The sequence below is a fragment of the Carettochelys insculpta genome, chromosome 20 (assembly GCF_033958435.1).
Source record: "Carettochelys insculpta isolate YL-2023 chromosome 20, ASM3395843v1, whole genome shotgun sequence".
Classification (NCBI taxonomy): Eukaryota; Metazoa; Chordata; order Testudines; family Carettochelyidae; genus Carettochelys; species Carettochelys insculpta.
In genome coordinates, this window is record NC_134156.1 from 19,315,513 (window position 1) to 19,336,864 (window position 21,352).

The 21,352-nt window shown below is 40.9% G+C and overlaps 1 protein-coding gene across 2 annotated transcripts in view; it reads right to left on the reverse strand.

Moving 5' to 3' along the window:
* PRKCA (protein kinase C alpha) overlaps window positions 1-21,352 on the reverse strand; it is a 350,851-nt gene that overhangs the window by 108,316 nt on the left and 221,183 nt on the right. For both annotated transcript variants that reach the window (XM_075014246.1, XM_075014244.1), the window contains exons 4-5: window positions 19,075-19,186; window positions 18,124-18,252 (exon numbers count right to left, since the gene is read on the reverse strand). In XM_075014246.1, coding sequence (XP_074870347.1) covers window positions 18,124-18,252; window positions 19,075-19,186 — 241 coding nt within the window. The remainder of the gene's footprint in view (window positions 1-18,123; window positions 18,253-19,074; window positions 19,187-21,352) is intronic.

The following is a 21,352-nucleotide window of genomic DNA, read 5'->3' on the forward strand; positions in this document are numbered from 1 at the left end:
GCACTGTTTTATTCCATAGCTGGAGATATCCTGGGTTCTCGGATACTGTCTCTCTAGAATATATTATTAATCCCCCTTTAAACACGTTCCCTTTTCAGACTAATGTGGATTGCAAGGATTTCCTTTGCAATATGAAATTACCAGAAGATGATACCAGACACTATCAGTTCCTTAGACAATTGCCAGTGTTTTTCAGTTTATATTTGGAAACACTTTTATTGGCTTATATTAGATACAGTTTAGTTTGGGCTCTTCACAGTCTTTATTGTAAAAGCAACCTTGCTACTGAGCTGAGTGGAAATCCCAATGAAACTGCTTAGAAGAGCTAGCCCACATTACAATGAGCACAGTACAGTTTGGATTCTGGTATCTCCAGAGAAAGTAAAAGAGGTCACCAGGAAACAAAAGAAAATGTTCCCCAATATTCTGTTACAGTAAAAATACTTTTCCCCTGGAGCAATCTGCTAGGATCACCTTTCTCAATGGCATTTATTGGCACTTCCAGTGATAATTGGGAGTCGCAAGCTGGTGAAGGAGATTGCTGTCATACGTTCGTTTTTTAAAAATCACAGCTGGTATCTTGTCAGTAGTAATAAAGCGGCAAGTCCTTTATTTCAGTGATACTCTCAATGCAGAGCCATAGGACAGTGATGTTAATGAGGAGGATGCAGAAAGATTCTAAGGTGAGCTCATCTGAACAGGATGGCATTTTTAAATATGGATAAAATGAATAAGGAGCCTTCAGAGGAGGCAAAGAATTCTGGCGCAGACCCCGAAATGAGTCAAATTGACCAGGTCACATCACTGACGTGGCAGAGTCATGCGACTCAGCTGTGTTATGCTGGAAAGCACTGTGGTTTCCCTACCAAACTTGAACCTTTGCAGCCAACAAAGAAGCTTCTCTTCAATGAGGAAATATTGGCTCCAACAGCCAAGTATAACTGGGAAAATGTACAGCTGGGATTGGAGGACCCCACTGACTTGTAGCAAGACTACATTACACAGCTGGGCAGCCGTCCACCCCATCTTCTTTCAAAGAGCACTTCGTGGCTCCTTTTTTAAAATAAACACAGACCTCATTGTACACAAAATGAGATCCTATATTTCCCATAACTGAGGAACGGATGTAATGGCGACGGGTGAAACCAAACCTGGCCCTGTAAGCTAAGTGCTTTTTTTTTTTTTTTTTCCAAATGAGGAGTTTATATAACATTAGGAACATAAGACAACAGCAAGTCAGTGACACCCTGTCTCAAATGAGTGATTATGTCAATATGGCACTTCTGATACAAGATGCTGTCAAATTCAACCCTTAACAATTGTTAGGATAGGGTTTTAGAGTGTCAGTTATGTGACAATTATTTTCTGACAAATATTTCTGTCAGCTCAGTATAAAAATAATTTTAGAATGAGAGGAGGGGAATGAAAAGTCTGATTCAGCCACCTACCGATTTGCTCACTGCAGAGCATCAGACTGTAAAATTATAAAAATGGAATCAGTAAAATCCAGAACAATATGAGTAATCAAATATATATGTACAGGCTGTGTATGGAAGTCAATGCACTATAACAAGCAACAGCCTGTGAATAATAAAAGTTGCTTCCCCATGTTTTAAAACAGTAACATGCCTCAAACCACAATGTTAACAGTAAATTGTTAAGGAAAATGATATACAAAGCTAATTAAAAACAATTCCAGAGATTGCCTAAACCAAGAGCAAAACCAACAAACACCCAAGATTTACTGCTGTAAGGTGCCTTGGAAACAGGAAGCGCTCTAAAACCTTTTTGCTTGAGGCACCATTGATTGTGGACTCTGGGCCAGCCCTAGAATTAGGTATTAATATTTTAGAACTCCTGTATGAAAGCACACTGAATACTTCCTTGAATGAAAGCTAGGTGAACAGGATTCTGAATATGTAGCATTTAACTGTTAAGTGCATAACATTACAAAAGTCACTGTCCAAAAGACTGAAGCATTTCATTTGTCAGGACTATGATACTACATTTGAAGGATACACTGGCAGCAAAGGCAGACAGCTGTTGAGTCCAGGAATGTATAAATCTTTCAACTTTCATGCAACACAAATTTACCCAACAGGCACAAAAACTCCTAAGTGAAAATGGAGTATTTCCTAGGGAGTGGTTGCAAACCCACTTCCTCTTCTTGTGTCAACATGACTCTGCAATCAATTTCAATTTCTAACCAGTGATGGATGCAGGGTTTTTTTTCTTTTGTTTTGCTCTGTTTTGTTTTTAAAAAAGCTCTTTCAATCCACTACTTGTGTTCAAATGGAAGAAAAAAGGGAACTCTCTCCGACTCCTCCCCAGCCTTTCCCTACCCTCCACAGAAGCAATGCTAATAGTCCTAGTCTCCCACAAAACTCTCAACCTAATACCCACTACCTGCATTTGTAAAAGTCATAATAAGCCAATTTCTAAGTATCACTCCCTTTAAGAACTTGCCAGTTTCCTAAGTGTTCAAGTGTTCCTAAGTTTTCAAAACATGTCAGGGTTTTCTTCCCACCAGATCTCTGGAGTGGAAATTTTCTTGTTTCACAGCCATATGGGTACAACACTGTGAGACACAGTAAGCCAAAGCAGCAAATTACAGACTCCACCGCTAGCATGTAACTGCTCTTTTGTACAGTCCAGCATCATGTTTTGATTTTTCTGTTTGCTCTCTGATTGTAATTGAAGAAAATTAATTGTAAAGAAAAATGTAAAGCAATCCAATTAATTGCTACGAATAAATTACTTGTATATTAATAATATATTGCTCTTTTAGGATATCTTCACTATGCAGAACTCAAGGAACCTGCACAGCAGCAATGACTTAAGCCTTCCAGCTCCCCTGGGACGCACGGGAGAAATAATTATCCTCGCTGCACATGTAAGATACAGAGATGAAATGATTTGCCCAAAGTCATACCAGAAGTCAGCAGCAAAACTGCAAACAGAAACAAGCTTCTTCACCAATCAGTCCTGTGCTGTAACCACAAGCCGTTCTTTTCTCCTCCTAGTTCTGGGGTCACTTTTAAAATCAACTGCCTTCTGCCCAGATAATAAGAAAGCAGAGAAGAGAGAATTTGAATTTCACCTGTGAACCACAGAAGTTTTGCCACAAACTCATTTCCTACAGCCTTCCCAAGTGATTTCTTCTTTCCCATCACTAACTGACACCCAACAATAATTTTTTGGACACATGGTGTGAGGAAAACATGAGGCCAAAGATCACTTGTGAATCTGAACCAAAGAACTGCTTTAGTTTTTCAGCACAAGAAAACATTGCTGGTGCTAATTTCACAGCAATTGCTGTTACCCTTAAAATGATACGCCTATAATTAGAAGCATTTAAAACACTTCTGAAACATGAACTGCCCTGTCAATGTTGATTTCTCTTCCCATTAAAGTAACATTACTGAAGCAGAGCTTTACAGTAATTTGCTTCCACTCTGCTGAGTGGTGCTACGGTTTTGCAGCCCCCCATGACAACTGTGTTCTTTTCATTTTCACGGTTTGTTTCAGATGTGCTAATAAAGCCAATGTGAACTGGTCTAGCTAGCCTCAAAGATGACTAGGCTTTAGTAACGCAGTGATCAGCCTGCTGCTCACAAAGATGAACAGCTTTCGCCTGATCGCTCAGGACCCTGCATTTCATTTTTTAAAATGCCATCAAAAGACTTTGCTGAAAAGACAGGGAAGTACAGATTTTTACACAGCTGTGCACCTCCTGCAGCACATCAGCATCCAGTGATTCAGCAACAGAAGAAACTTGTATTATAACTGAGGTAACCAGGATCCAGGGTGATTCATTCTCTTCTGGGGGAGCTAAATCACTGCAGAATGGATGTTTAGCATCTAACTGAACTCTATACAAGCGTGTGAAGCGGAACCGGAGCCTCAATGTCAACAACAACAACAGTATTTTCTATTAGGAGAGGATAAACACCTGTTTTTCCTATCATAACAGTCAAGCTTTATGCTTTTCTAACAGACCTCAACTGGGAGTGGACTACGATGAAAGGAAAGCTACATAATGGAAACTTAAGAGACAAATGGCTCAAATTTGGATCATTTATCAGATTTTGACACTGTCCTTTTATCTGTATGTAAAGCAAGAAGCTACATATTCAGAAGAGCAGTAATGGTGGGTGTCAAGGATGATCCCCACTCTGACACTCGGAGGCCGTGTCTACACTAGCCCCAAACTTCAAAATGGCCGTGCAAATGGCCACTTCGAAGTTTACTAATTCAGCGCTTCATTAGCATGCGGGCGGCTGCGGTGCTTCGAAATTGATGCGGCTCGTCCCAACGGGGCTCCTTTTTGAAAGGACCCTGCCTACTTTGAAGTCCCCTTATTCCCATGAGCAGATGGGAATAACGGGACTTCGAAGTAGGCAGGGTCCTTTCGAAAAGGAGCCCCGTTGGGGCGAGCCACGTCAATTTCGAAGCGCCGCGGCCGCCCGCATGCTAATGAAGCGCTGAATATGCATTTCAGCTCTTCATTTGTAAACTTCGAAACAGCCATTTGCGTGGCCATTTCGAAGTTTGGGGCTAGTGTAGACGTAGCCAGAGTGTGCAAGACGGGGGCCTGCATGAGACCTTAAAAATGCCTTGCTTCTATAGGCTTCTGCTTAAAAGCCTCCCAAGGTCACAGATTCCCTGACCCTGGGAAGTGGCTGCTATCACGCAAGTGAGAAAACCACCCTTTAAAACACAGAAAGACATTTAGGGTGTCTCTCTGTGGGGTAACCTGGAGCTCTTAACTCTCCCTTAGGAGAGAGCTTGAAAACAAAGAGAAAGAAATTAAGCTGCAATCCGATAGCTGACCTTTCAGTCTTAGGCCTGTGTATACACAGACACTCCTCTAGGACACAGCAATCAACTTATTGCCTTAAAAAAAAGTGATTTATTACCAAAAGAAAAGAAAAAGTATACAAATAAAGTGATAAAGCGTACTTGGTGGCTAAGTATTGCAGACCTACATAAAAAAGAAAAATAAAAAGGGCAGACAAAAGCACAGCGAATTATTGCCTTGGGATTCAGGTTAGAAGTTACAGAGTTTGCCCCCTCCCTTCCTTCCGTCCTATGTAGCTGATTTGTCAGTTTTCATTTCATTTTTTTCTCTCTATCTTTCAGTTAAATTCTCATTGTGCCCGTTTACTTTCATCAGAATTTCCAGACCTGAAGAAGTGGGTCTGTTCCACAAAAGCTCATCACCTCATAAATTATTTTGTTAGTCTTTTAAGTGCTACAGGACTGTTTTTTTGCTTTGTGACAGCTCTCTCTCTCTCTCAGCCTATTCAGTTTTAAACAAATCGTATTACTTTCAGATAGCTATCAGCCTCCCCAAAATGCTTCATGAAGCCTCTCCATGAAGCTCCAATGTAGAGGAGCCTGCTAGGGAAGTAACGTGGATACTTGACACTATGTGGTGCACAGTACTCTGCTTAGCAGTGTCTGGGAGGTCACGTTTTGGCTAAAACACGGGGTACGTCCTATACAATTTTTCCCACATGCCACAAGGTTTGTAATCGCCATGCAAACCAACCAGGAGCTGTGCTTTTAAAGTGACATCCAGTGTTCCCTTTCATTTCTTCCACCCATGGGCAGGAGAAATTTTGTTATGTGCACAAAGGCATGTGGGCATGTGCACCACCAACATAGCACATGCTGCCCACTTTGGGCGGCTGTGGCCGCTCTGCGAATCACCTGGGCGGCACCTGAATTTCCTCTGGGCAGCTGCCCAAGCGCTCAGTGTATAGGGAACATTGGTTTCCTCTTGAAGTCCCCTCTAAATAAATGACATGGAATTAAATATATCTATTTCTGAAGGTCTATGTCCACCCCACCAATTTTCTCCAGACTGCTCAGGTATTTTAAAGGCATTGCTTAAGCCACTAAGCTACTGCCATCTGGTTCAAATTCCCTTTTCCCCACTCCCGATCATATTCTGTAGTGAAAAACTGTAACATAAGCAACTATCCATGGGACACAGACCCTTTCAAAACAACACCCACCTGTACCTCCTCATTGTCTAAGTAAAATACTCAAAGCCACTTACTTAAAAAAACTGACCCCCAAACTACAACCTACTAAAGAGCACCTCACCAAGAAATGGCACCCACAACCCTTCTCCCACAATGGCTACTGATGCTGTAACCTCAAAGGCTACAGCTACACGGGCAGCCACTGTTGACAGAGACACTTTGGATGTACCTCTGTCAACAGATTGCATCTGCACATAAAAGCAGATTGAAACAACAATCCGCTCTGTTGACAGAGAGCAGACACACTGCCCTCCCCTCTCTTGACAGAACAGCTGACCAGACTCTACAAACAGAGCTGCCTGGGGAACCGAAAGCCCTCTCTGTCAACAGAAGTGTCCACCAGGTACTCTGTTGACAAAACACTGTCAACAGAAGCACCATTCTTGATTGGGAACAGGGAGAACGCTGCCGACTGAACAGCTGAGTTTTGTTGACAAACTGTCGACAGAGTGCTTTAGCCGTGTAGACACTCAACGAGTTTTGTCGACAAAAGAACAGAACTGTCAACAGAAGCTGCCCATGTAGACGCGGCCAAAGTGTTTTGCTTTCTAAGGCACCAATGGTTGCTGAGAATTCGATATCAGGTGTTTATGGGATGTGAACTACTGTGCCAAAGGTGACAACTGTGTATTTAACAGCACAAATGCTTTGCATACAATCCACCCAGATCATGAGAAGGACACAAAGTCAGCAAAGGTCAACAGTTATTTAGCAATCAAAACAGGATGCACGATAGGAGAAAAATTTGGAAATGCCAGCCCCAGGCGTTCAATGCTTATACAATCAAAACAAAAAAGCAGTCCAGTAGTGTTTATCGAAATAAATAAGTAAACAAAATTTCATGCCAAGCCTTATACAGCAGCTGCCAAGCGTCCCTTTTTGTACGACTAGGACTGAAGTGTCCTGATAATGTATTCATCCAATTCTTTGAAGCTTGCAGCTGTGGGACCCTTCTTGCCAGCTCTTGTGAAAGAGGTTTCTTCCAAAGCTTTTATATGACCATGTTCAAACTCATTTTAGATGCAACATGTTATTGGGAGAAGAGGTGTTAAAAATACTAAATGTCAATACAGCAAAAATACATATTTCAACCTCCAAAAGAAGTTTTTTGGGGGTTAAGGACACAAAAAGAGAATCCAAACTCTCATATGTCCTAGGTTAGCTAGTGTAAAAAAAAAAATTTGCTTCCAAGGATGTAACTGACATTTTTATTTCAAGTCATTATCTGGACCTCTGACAACATAAATGCTGACAAGCCTTTAATCATAATAGTGCAAATGGTATAACAATTATTACATACATTGAAGAACTATAACAAACATTTGCCTTGGCACAGAGAGAACTATTAATTATAGGATGGAAATGCTTTCCTATAAACATGGATGCCACAGCATCTGACAAGCGCACTCCTTAAAATGGTGATTATCAAAAAAACTTGACTTGAAACATATTTTTGTCTATGTTCCACAATAAACAAACACTGCAAACTTTAACAACACAGAATAAAAAAGCCTTGTGGAAAAATGTTTTTCAAATAAAAATCTGTGGACTGTCAGGATTTATTTAGACAATTGTAATGTAGCACCACATTATGTCCAAGTCTCGTAAATAACTTTTAAACAAACAAAGATAATAAAATATAACATTCTTTACTTTGTGATAAAACACAAATGTAGTAAAAATGAGCTCCAGTGTGAATGAATATTACCTAAAGATAACATCGTAAAAAAATCAATTTTTGGTTGTTAATTATTATCTTAATATGTAAATACAGTAAAAGTGGGGTAATGCAGTCCTGTACCAACCAGAAAGCTCTATAAACTGACATTTCTGATCTTCGTGGAAAGTTCAGTTCATAGCCCAGTTGGCATGGGGCCACCAGGAACCACAGCCAATGGGAGCTTCAGTGGCCGTGTCTGCAGGTGGGGGCAGTATGCACAGCCACCTAGCTGCACATCCACTTAGGAGCATCACCACTCCCAGGGAACTGCCAAATCCTCTCCAGATCTCTGAACCCTTTGATCCCAGCCTGAAGCCCCATCCTGCACTCCAGCCTATCTTCACTGGCCCAACCCCACCTGGAGTCTTCACAGCCTCCCACACCCAAACCCAAACCCCTGCCCCACCCCGGTTCTCCTCCTCCACTCTGAACTTCTCATTTCTGGCCCCACCCCAGAGCCTGTAATACCTCCCGCTCCCCATCCTCCATCTGAGAGCCCCCACTTCCCCAACATGTCAGATAACACAATTTTTATTGCATCTGATTAATATCGAGAACAGTGGTTCTCAACCTGCACCCCGCTGGCTGTTTACATCCCAATCAGCACACAGCTGTGGCCCATGTGACTTCATGACTGCAGCCCGCATAACACCCAGAGCTGCACTATGGGTTGAATACATTTTGTTATGTGCACCAAGGCACGTATGGATACACACCACCAGTACAAACACAAGCTGGTGACTGTGGATGCTCAGCTAATCAACTGGGGGGGGATATGAATCTCTCCTGGGTGGCTGCTCAAGCAGTCAGCTTACAGGAAACACTGACTCTCGCTCACCCTGACTTGATAACCTGGCTCCTGATGCTGCCACTAGGCCTGCTCAGCTCTGTTCCAAACACTACGCCAGCCTCCTGCCCTGATCATTTGGCAACTGTCTCCAGAGCCCACTCATTATACAGAGAAAGATGCCTAGTTCCTCCTTCCCCATGTACGCACCTTTGCCTTCCCATCCCTTCTAGCTACTTGTGCCTCATCCCTGCCAATTTGACAGGGATGTTATTGACTTCAGTGGAGCTAGGATTTTATACTAAATGTTATGGTGCCTCAGGCCTGTTCTGCTACATATGCTGCTTCCAGCCTTTTGCTCATCTACTGGGAAGATAATTAAAAATCCCATACAAAAAGACATGAAGCACCTGCATCTTTCCTGGGTGACTGCCCAACCATTAAGCTTACAGGCAACATTGGATGCAGGGAGTACAAGTCCTTCCAAAATTATTGTTGGATAGGACACTGCTTTTGGCTTTAAACTCAGTACATCCTTCATTTTCCTCCTTCGTCATTCCAGCCTTCAGTGGACCGACCTTCTCTAGCAGTAATCACAACCGATCCAATATTAACCCAGTCCAGCAGGTTCTAGACTATTTGCTGTCAATCTCAACAACTGTGACCAGACTCATTCTGAAAGGCAATGTAAGTGCGCCTTATGGAGTATTATGCTTGCAAAAGAGACTACCTTCTCCTGTGCCTTCCATGTCAGAAATCAAAATTCAAAACATTTTGCAATTTTTTTTGACAGAAGGTACCTTTGACATGTGAAAAGCAGTTCTCAGACTTTCCACTACTTTCCTCAGTTATCAGTAGTTCTCAGAATTTCCTGCTAGGCCTATTATTGGCTGATCCCAGGAACAATGAGAGATCCTGAAAAGATTTGTTTTAGCTCTGCTGAGCAACCTAGATGCCGCTCAGGTGAACTATCTGAAACACACAGGCTTATAAAACTGGGACAGAAATCTCTACTTGCAGTCATGGTTTTGAGACATTTAATCACAAAGCTGGTGCTTAACAAATAATTGTCTTTTATACTCAGTGCACATTGGATGCAAATTGCAAAACATTCCGTCTGAATTCTAATTTCAAATCACATCATCAAGAATCCACAGGAGACTAAGGATGTTCAGCTGCTAATATATCCCTGCGTTCTAGACAATTGTCTACCTCAGACCACTCTATTTAATATAAGAGAATTTGAGGCTAACATCCTTTTTAAAAAAGTGCTCTGTCAATACATGGCATCTGTGAATGCAGACATATAACTGAGGTTAACAACTAGGAAAAGAATCACAACTGTGGAATCAGCAAATTCTTCATTGCCCGTGCTGCAGGCACATTTGCTGCCGTTCAGAGCAACAACTCAAGTAGGATAGCAAATGAGAAAATGCCACACAAATTTTGAGCAATGCACACTACTGGCCTGGCATGCTGCCTGAACAGTGGCAAATTTCTACATAAAAGTATTAAAATTATTTTTAAGAAAACAATAAAGCTGTCTTAGCATAAGCTACAACCCATCTATCTTGGATTTAAACGGAGTATTATTTCCTCATTTTCTCCTGTGCTCCCAGATAATTTTGTATTTCAAATCAATAGTCGGTTTTGTCTCCCTAATGAGTCTCCCTGATCAAGTGTTTTTGTCCATTTAAAATATTTTTAGCTTGTTATTTATGGGATAGACATGAAATGGACAGGAGAGTGGGCAATACAGGTTTCTATTTCACACTCTTACCAAACTGAAGTTTGGTGTTGATTTTTTTTTCAGATACCTTTACACACCTCTGTAGATAAACTGTTCTTCTTCACTAAGATGTGCATATGCTGAAGTAATGGACAAATCTTTACAATGACAAGTTAGGTGAGATGGTATCTTTTATTGTCCCAGCTTCTGTTGATCAAAGAGACAAGCTATTGATACACAAAGGAGCTCTTCCTGCTTCTTTAACCAACAAAGGTCGGTCCACTAAAAGGTATCTCACCTCTCATAGCCTGGGAACCACATAGCCACAACACTGAAAACAAATAATCTTGTGCACATCTGAACTTGGAATCTCACTGAAGCTGTCCAGTTCTTCCATAATCAGCACTAAATACTGTAATGCCTCCTGCCCTAAAATAGTTTCTGGGTTTTTTTTCCCCCATTAGAAACTTCTCTTATAATGGAGACAACTGAAAACTAAAATAATTGTAGCTTGTATGTTCAGGGACTACATGGTTGAATCTACTGTGTTTCTTCAACATGCTGTAAATAACCAGCAGCAGCTGCAGAATCCACAATAATGTTACCTGATTTGAAACTCTGAAGAGACATTTATAAGGCTAAGAGCTCACAGAGAATCCACTCCTGCTACGCTGGAGTTAATGGGAGTTTTATTATTGATTTTATAGGGAGCAGAATCAGCCCCACAATGAATACAAAGATGAAAATATTAACTAACGTTTATAGATCATGGCTAATTGGTAAATGGGCAAGATTCTGAAACTGACCTGCACTTTCTCTAAATTCACACATCTTTCTTTCTAGTCAAAGTACTATGAGAGTTCAAATTAAATAATCTAGCCTATTTTCAGATACTGGCTTCCAGGTGGGATACAAAAACAAGTTCTAAAATGAAACTAGTGACAGAGAGATAGCCGTGTTAGCCTGTATTCTATCTAAACAAAAAAGCGGTCAAATAGCACTTGAAAGACGAACAAAATAATTTATTAGGTGATGAGCTTTTGTGGGACAGACCCACTTCTGAAGATTGTAGGATAAAAGAAGTGGGTCTGTCCCATGAAAGCTCATCCCCTAATAAATTATTTTGTTCGTCTTTAAAGTGTTATTTCACTGTTTTTGGTTTTGATAAAATAAAACTACTTATTGTTAATATATTACTCCTTGTCCAATATTTTGAAAGTCTTCAAAATAGCCTTAGTTTCCAATTACAATCCTATAATTTGAATTCCATTATAACCACTTCAGGACATTTAAGTAAGGTTGACTGACAGCTTTACCGTGGTAAATAGTCTCAGGCTACGTCTACACGTGCCCCAAACTTCAAAATGGCCACGCAAATGGCCATTTCGAAGTTTACTAATGAAGCGCTGAAATGCATATTCAGCGCTTCATTAGCATGCGGGCGGCCACGGCGCTTCGAAATTGACGTGGCTTGCCGCCGCGCATCTCGTCCAGACGGTGCTCCTTTTCGAAAGGACCCCACCTACTTATTCCATAAGAGGACTTCGAAGTAGGCGGGGTCCTTTCAAAAAGGAGCCCCGTCTGGACGAGACGCGCGGCGGCAAGCCGCGTCAATTTCGAAGCGCCGCGGCCGCCCGCATGCTAATGAAGCGCTGAATATGCACTTCAGCGCTTCATTAGTAAACTTCGAAATGGCCATTTGTGTGGCCATTTCGAAGTTTGGGGCATGTGTAGGCATGGCCTCAGAGGGTTAGCCGTGTTAGTATGTAGCATAAGCAGACCCATAGCAGCTGAAAGACTAACAACTGAGAAAGCTTCACCATGGGACCCTCATGCAACTAAACCATTGCTTAAATTCACCACTATTCAAGAAAGCAATTAAGCATGTACTGAAGCCCTATGGAAGTCAATGGATTTTAAGCATGTGTTTTAAGTGCTTTGTTGAATCATTTTTGCCATGTAACTTTAAAATGAGGCATATGTTTAAACATCTTTTTGGATTAACAGCCTAAATTAATATTCAGTTTCTTCAGTGTTATGAGTTTCAGATCAATTTCTCTTGATGGTACAGTTAAAATTAGATATCTTACACTCCCGTGTAAGAAATGCATTCACTATTTAGTGTAAGTAACACTCCCTAAATAAAAGCACCTTGAACAAGTTTACTCCTTCTACATCAGTAGAGAGTCACTGGAAAAAGTTAGCGACAATTAGTCATTGCATGACTTCCCTTCTGACATTCTGTAGCTATATATTCTCCTTCTCTTTCCGGCCTTTCCAGAGTCTGGTACAAGATTTAATAGAATACTAAGACAGTGTTCCTTAAACTGTGTTCTGCGGAACACTGGTGTTCCATGAACAACTTGCAGGTGTGCCGCAAGAGTTTGGAAAAATACACTGATGGTTTATATTTTCTGTGATTAAAACCAGATACTTCTTCATTGCTATGATACCTGATTAAATTAATTCATTTTGTTTTTACTGTATATGCTGCTGTTTGGGATTTTTTTGTGGGGGAGGGAGGGTTTGACAACAATTTTTGAAGAAAATTTTCATAGGCATTCTACATAAAAAAATAATATTGTTTGGTGTTCCGTGGTCCTAACACCTTTAAGGAACACTGGTATAAGATATCCAGGGGCCAAAATGAAGAAGAAATGTAGGTAGGTATATATGGAGAAAATCTTTACAGTCCTATAAATGTCTTGAAAATTCAAATCAGTTTATTGTATAATCATAAACAGCCTTACAAGAAAGCCCAGAAGGGATGTTCTAAATTTTGATAGGTTGCACAGGCTGACATTCAAAGATGGCAAAGGTGAGACAGCACAACTGTGTTCAATACCTACACGGCTGTGTCTACACTAGCAAGCTCTTTCAAAATATTTTTCAAACGAACGCTGCGCTCCCTTGGAAAGCACTCTTCCACTCCTGTTTCAGGAAGATCTTCCTCTTTGTTACTGTTTCAGGAAGATCGCCTTCTTCTGAAAGCTTATTTCAAAAGAAAACACGTACATGCTCTGTGGGCCCTTTTTTTTTTTTTCCCAAAGGATCGCCCCTCATGGTGCCTGATTTTTTGATCCCAGACCCATTCTTTCAAAAGAGCGGCGACTGTGTGGATGCTCTCTTTTGAAAGAGCAGATCACTCTTTTGATCTGCTTTTTTTATCTGTGGATGCACTCTGTTGAAAGAAGATCTTCCAGAAGATCTTCTTTCGGAAGGTCACTGAGCTGTAGATGTAGCCCATACAATGAGCAGGCTGTAGCATCCAAGACCTGAAAACCTGCGTTATAAAACAAAGAGACTTAAACATCAGATTACAAAGGGAGACATCTGAATTGGAGTTTATTCTCAAGTTCAGTATTTTATTCCTTGGGCTTAATAAAGATAGCAATTGCCTTACGCATTACAAGGACAGTTTCCTTATCTTTGATATTTATAGAGACTGCAGGCAACTTACTTAATAGACACTTGCAGAAAGTAATTTTCATCCCCCTCCTGACCCTTTGCTCCCCCATCCCATCCTACGTATCAGATTCGATAGCTTTCATTTATTTTTTGTCTCTTTTTCTCTTAAATTCTTGTCATGCCAGTTTCATTTATCAGAATTTCCAGATGTCAAGAAGTGTGTCTGTCCCACGAAAGCTCATTAACTAATAAATCGTTTTCATATAATCGTAGAATCCTAGGGCTGGAAAAGACCACAGGAGGTGATCTAGTCCATCCGCCTGCCTATAGCAGGATCAAACCTAACTAAATCATCCCAGCTACGACTTTGTCAAGCTGGGACTTAAAAGCCAGTAGGGATGGAGATTCCACCATCTCTCTCGGTAACACATTCCAGGGGTTCACCATCCTCCTGGTGATATAGTTTCTCCTCATATCCAAACTATACCTCTTCTTCTGTAACTTCAGACCATTCCTTCTTGTTTTGCTATCTGTCACTACTGAGAACAGCCTCTCTTCATCCTCTTTAGAGCCTCCCTTCAGAAAGTTGAAGGCTGCTATCAAGTTACTCCACACTCTTCTCTTCTGCAAAGAAAATAATCACAAATCCCTAAATTGCCCTCCACTGAATCTGTCCCAATGCATCCACAGAACTGGACATAATACTCCAGATGTAGCCTCACCAGTGCCAAATAGAGGAGCATAATAATTTCTCTAGATCTCCTGGAAATGCTTCTCCTAATACACCCCGACATGTAGTTAGCCTTCTTGGCTACAAGGACACACTGCTGACTCATATCCAGCCTCTCCTCCATTGTAATCCCCAGGTCCTTTTCTGCTGCACTGCTACTTACCCAGTCGGTCACAGCCTGTAACAATGCTTGGGATTCTTCCGTCCCAGGTGCAGGACTCTGCACTTGTCTTTGACGAACCTCATCAGATGTCTTTGGCCCAATCTTCCAATTTACCTAGGTCACTCTGGACCCTGTATCTACCCTCCACTATATCTACCTCTCCCCCTAGCTTAGTGTTATCGGCAAATTTGCTGAGGGTGCAATCCATCTCCTCATCCAAGTAATTAAGAAAGATGCTGAGCAGCACTGGCTCTAGAACTGATCCTTGAGGCACTCCACTTGAAACTGACTGCCAACCAGACATATCCATTGGGCCAGACTGCGTAATCAACTTTCTATCCACCTTACAGTCCAAGTATCCAATCCATAATTCCTTAAATTGTGGGCAAGAATGTTGAGAGAGACTGTATCAAAAGCTTTGCTAAAGTAAAGGTGTATCACATCCATTGACTTCCCCATGTCCACAGAGCCAGTAACCTTATCATAGAAGCTAATCAGATTGGTCAGGCATGACTTGCCCTTGGTGAATCCATACTGACTACTCTGGATCACTTTCCTCTCTGCCAAGTGCTTCAAAATGGTTTCCTTAAGGATCTCCTCTACGATTCTTCCAGAGACTGACGTACGGCTGACCAGTCTATAGGTCTCTGGATTGTCCTTCTTTTCTTTTTTTAAAGCTGGGTACTACATTTGCCTTTTTCCAATCATCCGGGACTTCTCCTGATCTCCACGAGCGTTCAAAGATAATAGCAAAAGGCTCTGCAATGACATCTGCCAATTCCCTCAGTACCCTTGGATGCATTAAATCCAGATATGCATTAAATCCAGATCCATGGATTTTTGTGTGCCTAGCTTTTCTAACTAGCTTTTAACCTGTTCTTTACCCACTGAGGGCTGCCTACCTCCTTCCCATATTGTATTGCCTAGTGCTGTGGTCTGAGAGCTGATCTTGTCTGTGAAGACCGAGGCAAAAAAAAAAGTATTGAATACTTCATCCTTTCCCAAATTATCTGTCACCAAGTTACCTCCCTCATCCAGTAATGGCCAGACACTCTCCCTGATAATCCTCTTATTGTTAACATACCTGTAGAAACCCTTCTAGTTGCCCTTCACATGCCTTGCTAGCTGCAGTTCCAATTGCGCTTTCGCTGTTCTGATAACTTCCCGGCATTCTCCAGCCGTGTGTGTGTGTGTGTGTGTGTGTGTGTACACATATACACACAGTTCTCCTTACTCAATTGTCTAAGTTTCCCTTCTTATATTTTGTTAGTCTTTTAAGTGCTACAGGACTGTTTTTTTGTTTTGTGAAGATACAGGCTAACACGGCTACCTCTCTATGATGAGAGCAACAACTGATACTTCACTACAGCCAGAAAACAAAGAGAAAAATGGAGGCGTCCTCACAGCCCTTCAGCTCTGCTCTGCTGTGGTCTCAGAACTTAAATCCATTTTCCCACTGCCTGTTTGAATTATAAATGTTTCTTTTGTGTTTGCTTCACAGATGTTTTCACTGGAGGAACCCTGCTCATTGGGTTGAAATCCTGGTCCTTTTGAAGTTAATGGCAGAATAATAATATAGGGAGATATACCTATCTCATAGAGCTGGACGGGACTTTCAGAGGCCATTGAGTCCAGTACTCTCCACTTAAACCGTGACCTACCACCTTCCCTGACGGATTATTTGTCCCAGATTCTTAAATGGCCCTCTCAAGGAGTGAGCTCACAATCCTAGGTTTAACAAACCAGTGCTCAAGCCACTGACCTATCCCTCCCTGCTAAATCTAACTTGCCCCAGATTCTTGAAAGGCCACCTCAAGAACTGAACTTCCAACCCTTGATTTACAAGGCCAATTCTCTAACTGCTAAGCTATCCCTCCTTCAATGGGGCCAGGATTTTACCCCTGCTCCCAATGCAGGTACTTTGCAAATGATGGCAAGTTTCTACTGTTTTCAATTAACACTGTAAATTCAATTAACGTGGTCTGTCATCTGTTTTTATTAATGTATGGGACTGTCTGGAAAATGAGCACAAAACCATTTGATTGGGTTTAGATATATTTGACTTGTTGGTTCTTTATGACGATTTTTACTCCCTGTGAGGTACAGGAGAAAAAGGCCAAGGTATATCATTCTCCATTGCCGCCTCCTTCCCTATACCCAACACGCTATGAGCTCTTTTAGTACACATACGTCTGAAATGCACATCGTACAGGTTGCACCTCCAACAGCTGGGACCGTCTGGTCCAGCAACATCCCTCGTCCAGCAGGGCCAGGGATGTTCCTACACCAAAAAGCCAGGGTAGGAGGGCAAACAGCTGGCAGTCCTGTGGGAGGCAGAAAGGCTGGAGCCAGAGGGGGCTTCCCTCAGCAGCCCCCATGGGAGAAAGGGGCTGGAGCACCAGCTTTCCCTTACAGCCACCCCTCTCCCTCCCTCCCCCCACTGCAGGGCATGGTGGCCGAAGCACAGGGGTAGGGGCAAGAGTGTGGGATGCAGTGGCGAGCTGTGGCCGGAGGGCCAGCAGAGGACAACCACGGACCCCAGGAGTGGGAGGAGAGGGCATTAACCTTCCCTAGTCTGCAAAATCCCTCATTTGAGACTGCTGAGGTCCTGAGGGTGCCAGACAAGGGAGGTGAAATCTGTATTCTGGATATGAGAAGAAAAGAAATTCAAACAGGAATGAATTTTAACACTGTTACCATGGCACGAACACTCCAGGCATAATGTACTCCTAGTTAAAATGTGAAAAATAGAGACTTCATCTACAGGCCAAAGAACGTGTATTTTAGGTTTGTTAATGCCTGAGCAACTAAATGCCAAATTCAATTCTCCAACATGCACGAGGAAGCTCCACCGAAGTTAACACAAGGAATATGTTCCTACATGCGGGCACAGTTAAGCCCTCAACTTGCAAAACAGTATTTTTTTTAAACCCATATATGGGAAATAAATATACTCCCAACAAACTGGGGCTGAAAAAGCAAGCAAATGTAGCACATAAATGCCTAAAAAATATTTTCAACAAAACACACTGCCTTTTGTTCCCAAAAATGTAATTTTTAAATTTACATTTCACTTGGAAGAGTATCTGAAACCAAATCCAAGTTGTCTTTGCATGAACTGGAGGAAATAACATTTCAAGCAGTGGAGAAATCTAAGTAGTCTCTTCCTGTGTTTTCAGTAACTAAGGGCCAACTTTTCTGAATGTTTCAGATTACTGTTGGTTGCCGGAAAAATTGATTTGACAGAGATTTAATATTCCTGACTTTTAATTTAGAACCATCGTTATTCCTTTGAACCTTGTACCTGTCTTTCATAAGCAAACATGTGCTTTTAAACAATAATTAACACACTAGATCTTAAACTACATACCAAATGAAATCCTTGCCCTACTGATGTTAACGAGGTGCTTTGTTTAATGGGTTCAGATTTTACTCACTCCATATAAATAGGCTGAAAATTATGCTGAACATAATTTGTTACACTATTCCAAAACACAAGACATTTGTTTTTTTTGTTTTGTTTTGTTTTTTACCTGTGACTCGCAGTTTGTCACCAGTGACTTCAGCTTTCAGATAAATCCTTCCTCTTTTTTCTGTGTGATCCATTCCACACAGACTCGGAACATTTATTACACACTGTTTGTGAACATTCATATCGCAAGCTGTGTATCAGAAAAGAAAAGGATCAGAAAATGATGGCATGTGTGAAAGTCAATATATTTAGGCTAAATGCACATGGCAAACATGAATGGTAAAATAATTCCATCACATCTGATCATCTGTTAGACTCTTTTTTTTTTTTTTTTTTTTAAACTGACCAAAATGCAATGGCTCTCCTTTTAAATGTCACTAAAAACACTGATAAATTAACCTCTGGTTCAGTCACCTAAAATGTCCTAATAATGGAATGCAAAAATGACAGAATGAAGACTTCATGGATATTGGGACACTTACTACAAATTACTGTAATTTACACAGAAATTGGCAACTTGCTTATAGATGAAATACAGAACCGCAATTTTTTTTTTTTTTTTTTTGCCAATTTTGTTATACTAGCATGCAAGGCAGGGAGAGAAAATGAGAGAAAAGGCTGATCATACAAATGTAATGGATGAAGAGAGGCATGATTTGGACTTGGCCTGCATATGTGATCTAGAGAGAAAGCAGTTGAAAATATATGCATGTTACCTAGCTTGGTGATAGGTTAATATCAGCGATGCCATCAGCAAGAGAAAAGGGTGAGCAACCAAATTGGTATGCATTAGCACACTTTATAGCATTTTTCCCACTGGAGGAGAGTTGGTTGATTTATATTGTTTTACTAAGAGTCTTCAATAATGAAATATTCGTTTGAAATATACAGTACTGTAATGAACTGCAATAGAAACAACATTCTTCCAGACAAAGAAAAGAGTTGTTGGTGCCTAATGGTTTTGCTTATTATCTAAAAGGCCATTTTAATAACACCAGAAAAACTTACTTACTGTCACATTTCATCCCTTGATGTAGAAGTCCATATAACAGTGATCCACAATGGTCACAGAATGTTGGGCTGCCATATGTGTGGATTTTAAACTTGTGCTTGCTTCTAGGATCCTAAAGAGGAAACAGAAATACGTTCTCAAGCAATGGCTAATTAAACTGCAAACCAAATTTCATAGACCGCAAAATGCTGAATCAATTAGAGTGCCAGGTAGTAGAAAAAACACACCATGGGTGCATCTTACACTAGGAAATAACTCCAAAGTTAATGTCGAAGTTAGCGGCTACTTCAAAGTATGCTGCAGAGCATATACACATATTTTCCCTTACTTCGAGGTCCTTACTTCATTCCTGGGAATGGAACAGTGACCTACTTTGAAGTGTGTGTAGACACTCAACTTCCAAGTCTTGTTACTTCAAAGTTGTACTTCAAAGTAAGCAACTGCAAAGTTATTTTTGTAGTGTAGACACAGCCCATATGTACTGTAGAATACAGCGTATTTACAAGGTACACGCCACTTCAATGAATGTAGGGTTGGTTCTGCTATTAATCAGCACTAAAACACACATTGGCAGGAGCAGGGCTGCATATTAAACAACAGCAATAACAATAGGATTTAGCCTTCAATGAATGTGGCATAGACTGGATATCTTCATTCTCAAGTTGTGACTTATTCCATTTAATAATGGTCATTGCTTCTAAATAAAGCTCTATGATATTTGGAAAGAAAATGTTTTGGGAGTTTGTTATGACACTGAGGTAAGCATTTTAATCTGACCATGGAAAAAGCTATCGTAAAATAAGGATCTCAAAGATGATGCTGAAATATTGTAAATTTATTATCTGTACTATTAAAAAGGAATGTGAGGTTATTTTATTTGGACACTTGCTAAATATTTCACTCAACTTGCTATTCCTTACTGAATTTCCAGCTAGGAAATAAGTAGTGAGGAGACATCTTACTAACACTAGCCACACAAAAAAATATTTCTAGTTTAGGATTAGTGATGTGGATTAAACCCATATCATTTAAATCTGACAAATACAGTACTGTAACTCCAAACACATTTAGAAATGTGAAGGGCCCACAGTTTCAGTAGGAACTGAGTAATTCAGAAAATTAGATCCAATATATCTAATGAAACAGAAAGACAAAGATTCAGTAGTTTTTCTTGTACAACTTCTCCAGGGCCAGCCCTACCAACATGAAAAGATGCAATTCGCTAAATGCACATGCTATATTGACTATGTATTTACACACACAAACACAATTCATACCACCAAATGCAACAACAGAAAATATTGTGCTACTATGTTATCGCTAACATTCTGATAATCACACAGGGCCAAATTCATCCCTGGTATCACATCAGATATACAAAGGTTTAGGAAGCACAGTACTCCCCCCGACCCCATGAGATAAATACAGCTGAACTCCAATTTTAGCTAAAATTATGGCTGTTCTGTGATCTTTGTCAAATACCATACAGACCCTTTCCTGTTTGGAAGAACATCAGCTGAAAAATTACTAAGATCCCAAAACTGAAATTAACTGCACCACACTTTTTATTTGTTTCTTTCTACCCATTCTCTGATTAACTCCATGGAGAAAGGGATTACACAATTCCAGCATTATTACAAGTTTTATGAATACCTAACTGCTGTGCAAGGACTCCTTACCACAGCAAACAGCTACAACTTTACGTCAATGTCACCCTCAACTGCTGATTAGAAGGCTACAAAGTGGGGAGAGCCCTAGCTATAGAAGAGGTGGCACTCGAAGACAGGCAAAAAGTGGTTCCTCTTACTCCTTGGAGGCTATGGCATCTATTGCCTAGAAGGGAGGAAGAGATGCTGACTGGCCAGCAGCTCCAGGGATTTAACAGCTCAGTGGTTTGAGCATCATCATCATCAATAACTGTGGGCTCAGCGCCCATTGTTGTCTGGTGCCTCTCTCACTATATCCTTCCATCTTTCCCTGTCCAGTGTGGAGTGGCTTAGCTTCTGTAGACGAGCTCTGCACCAATCTACTTCATCACCTATCCATTCTCTGTGGGGTCTGCCTCTCCTATTCGAACCATCCCTTATGCTGAATACCAGGGTCTTGATTTTTCCTTCATTGTTTATTCTGCAAATATGCCCAAAGAGTTGTAGCTTCTGTTTTATAACCTTGTCCAGCAGGTTCTCTTTTGGCTGTATCTTCCTATATAATTCCTCATTCATGACCTTCTGCATCCATCCTCTTCTCAGAATTTTTCTGTAACAACTCCTTTCAAATG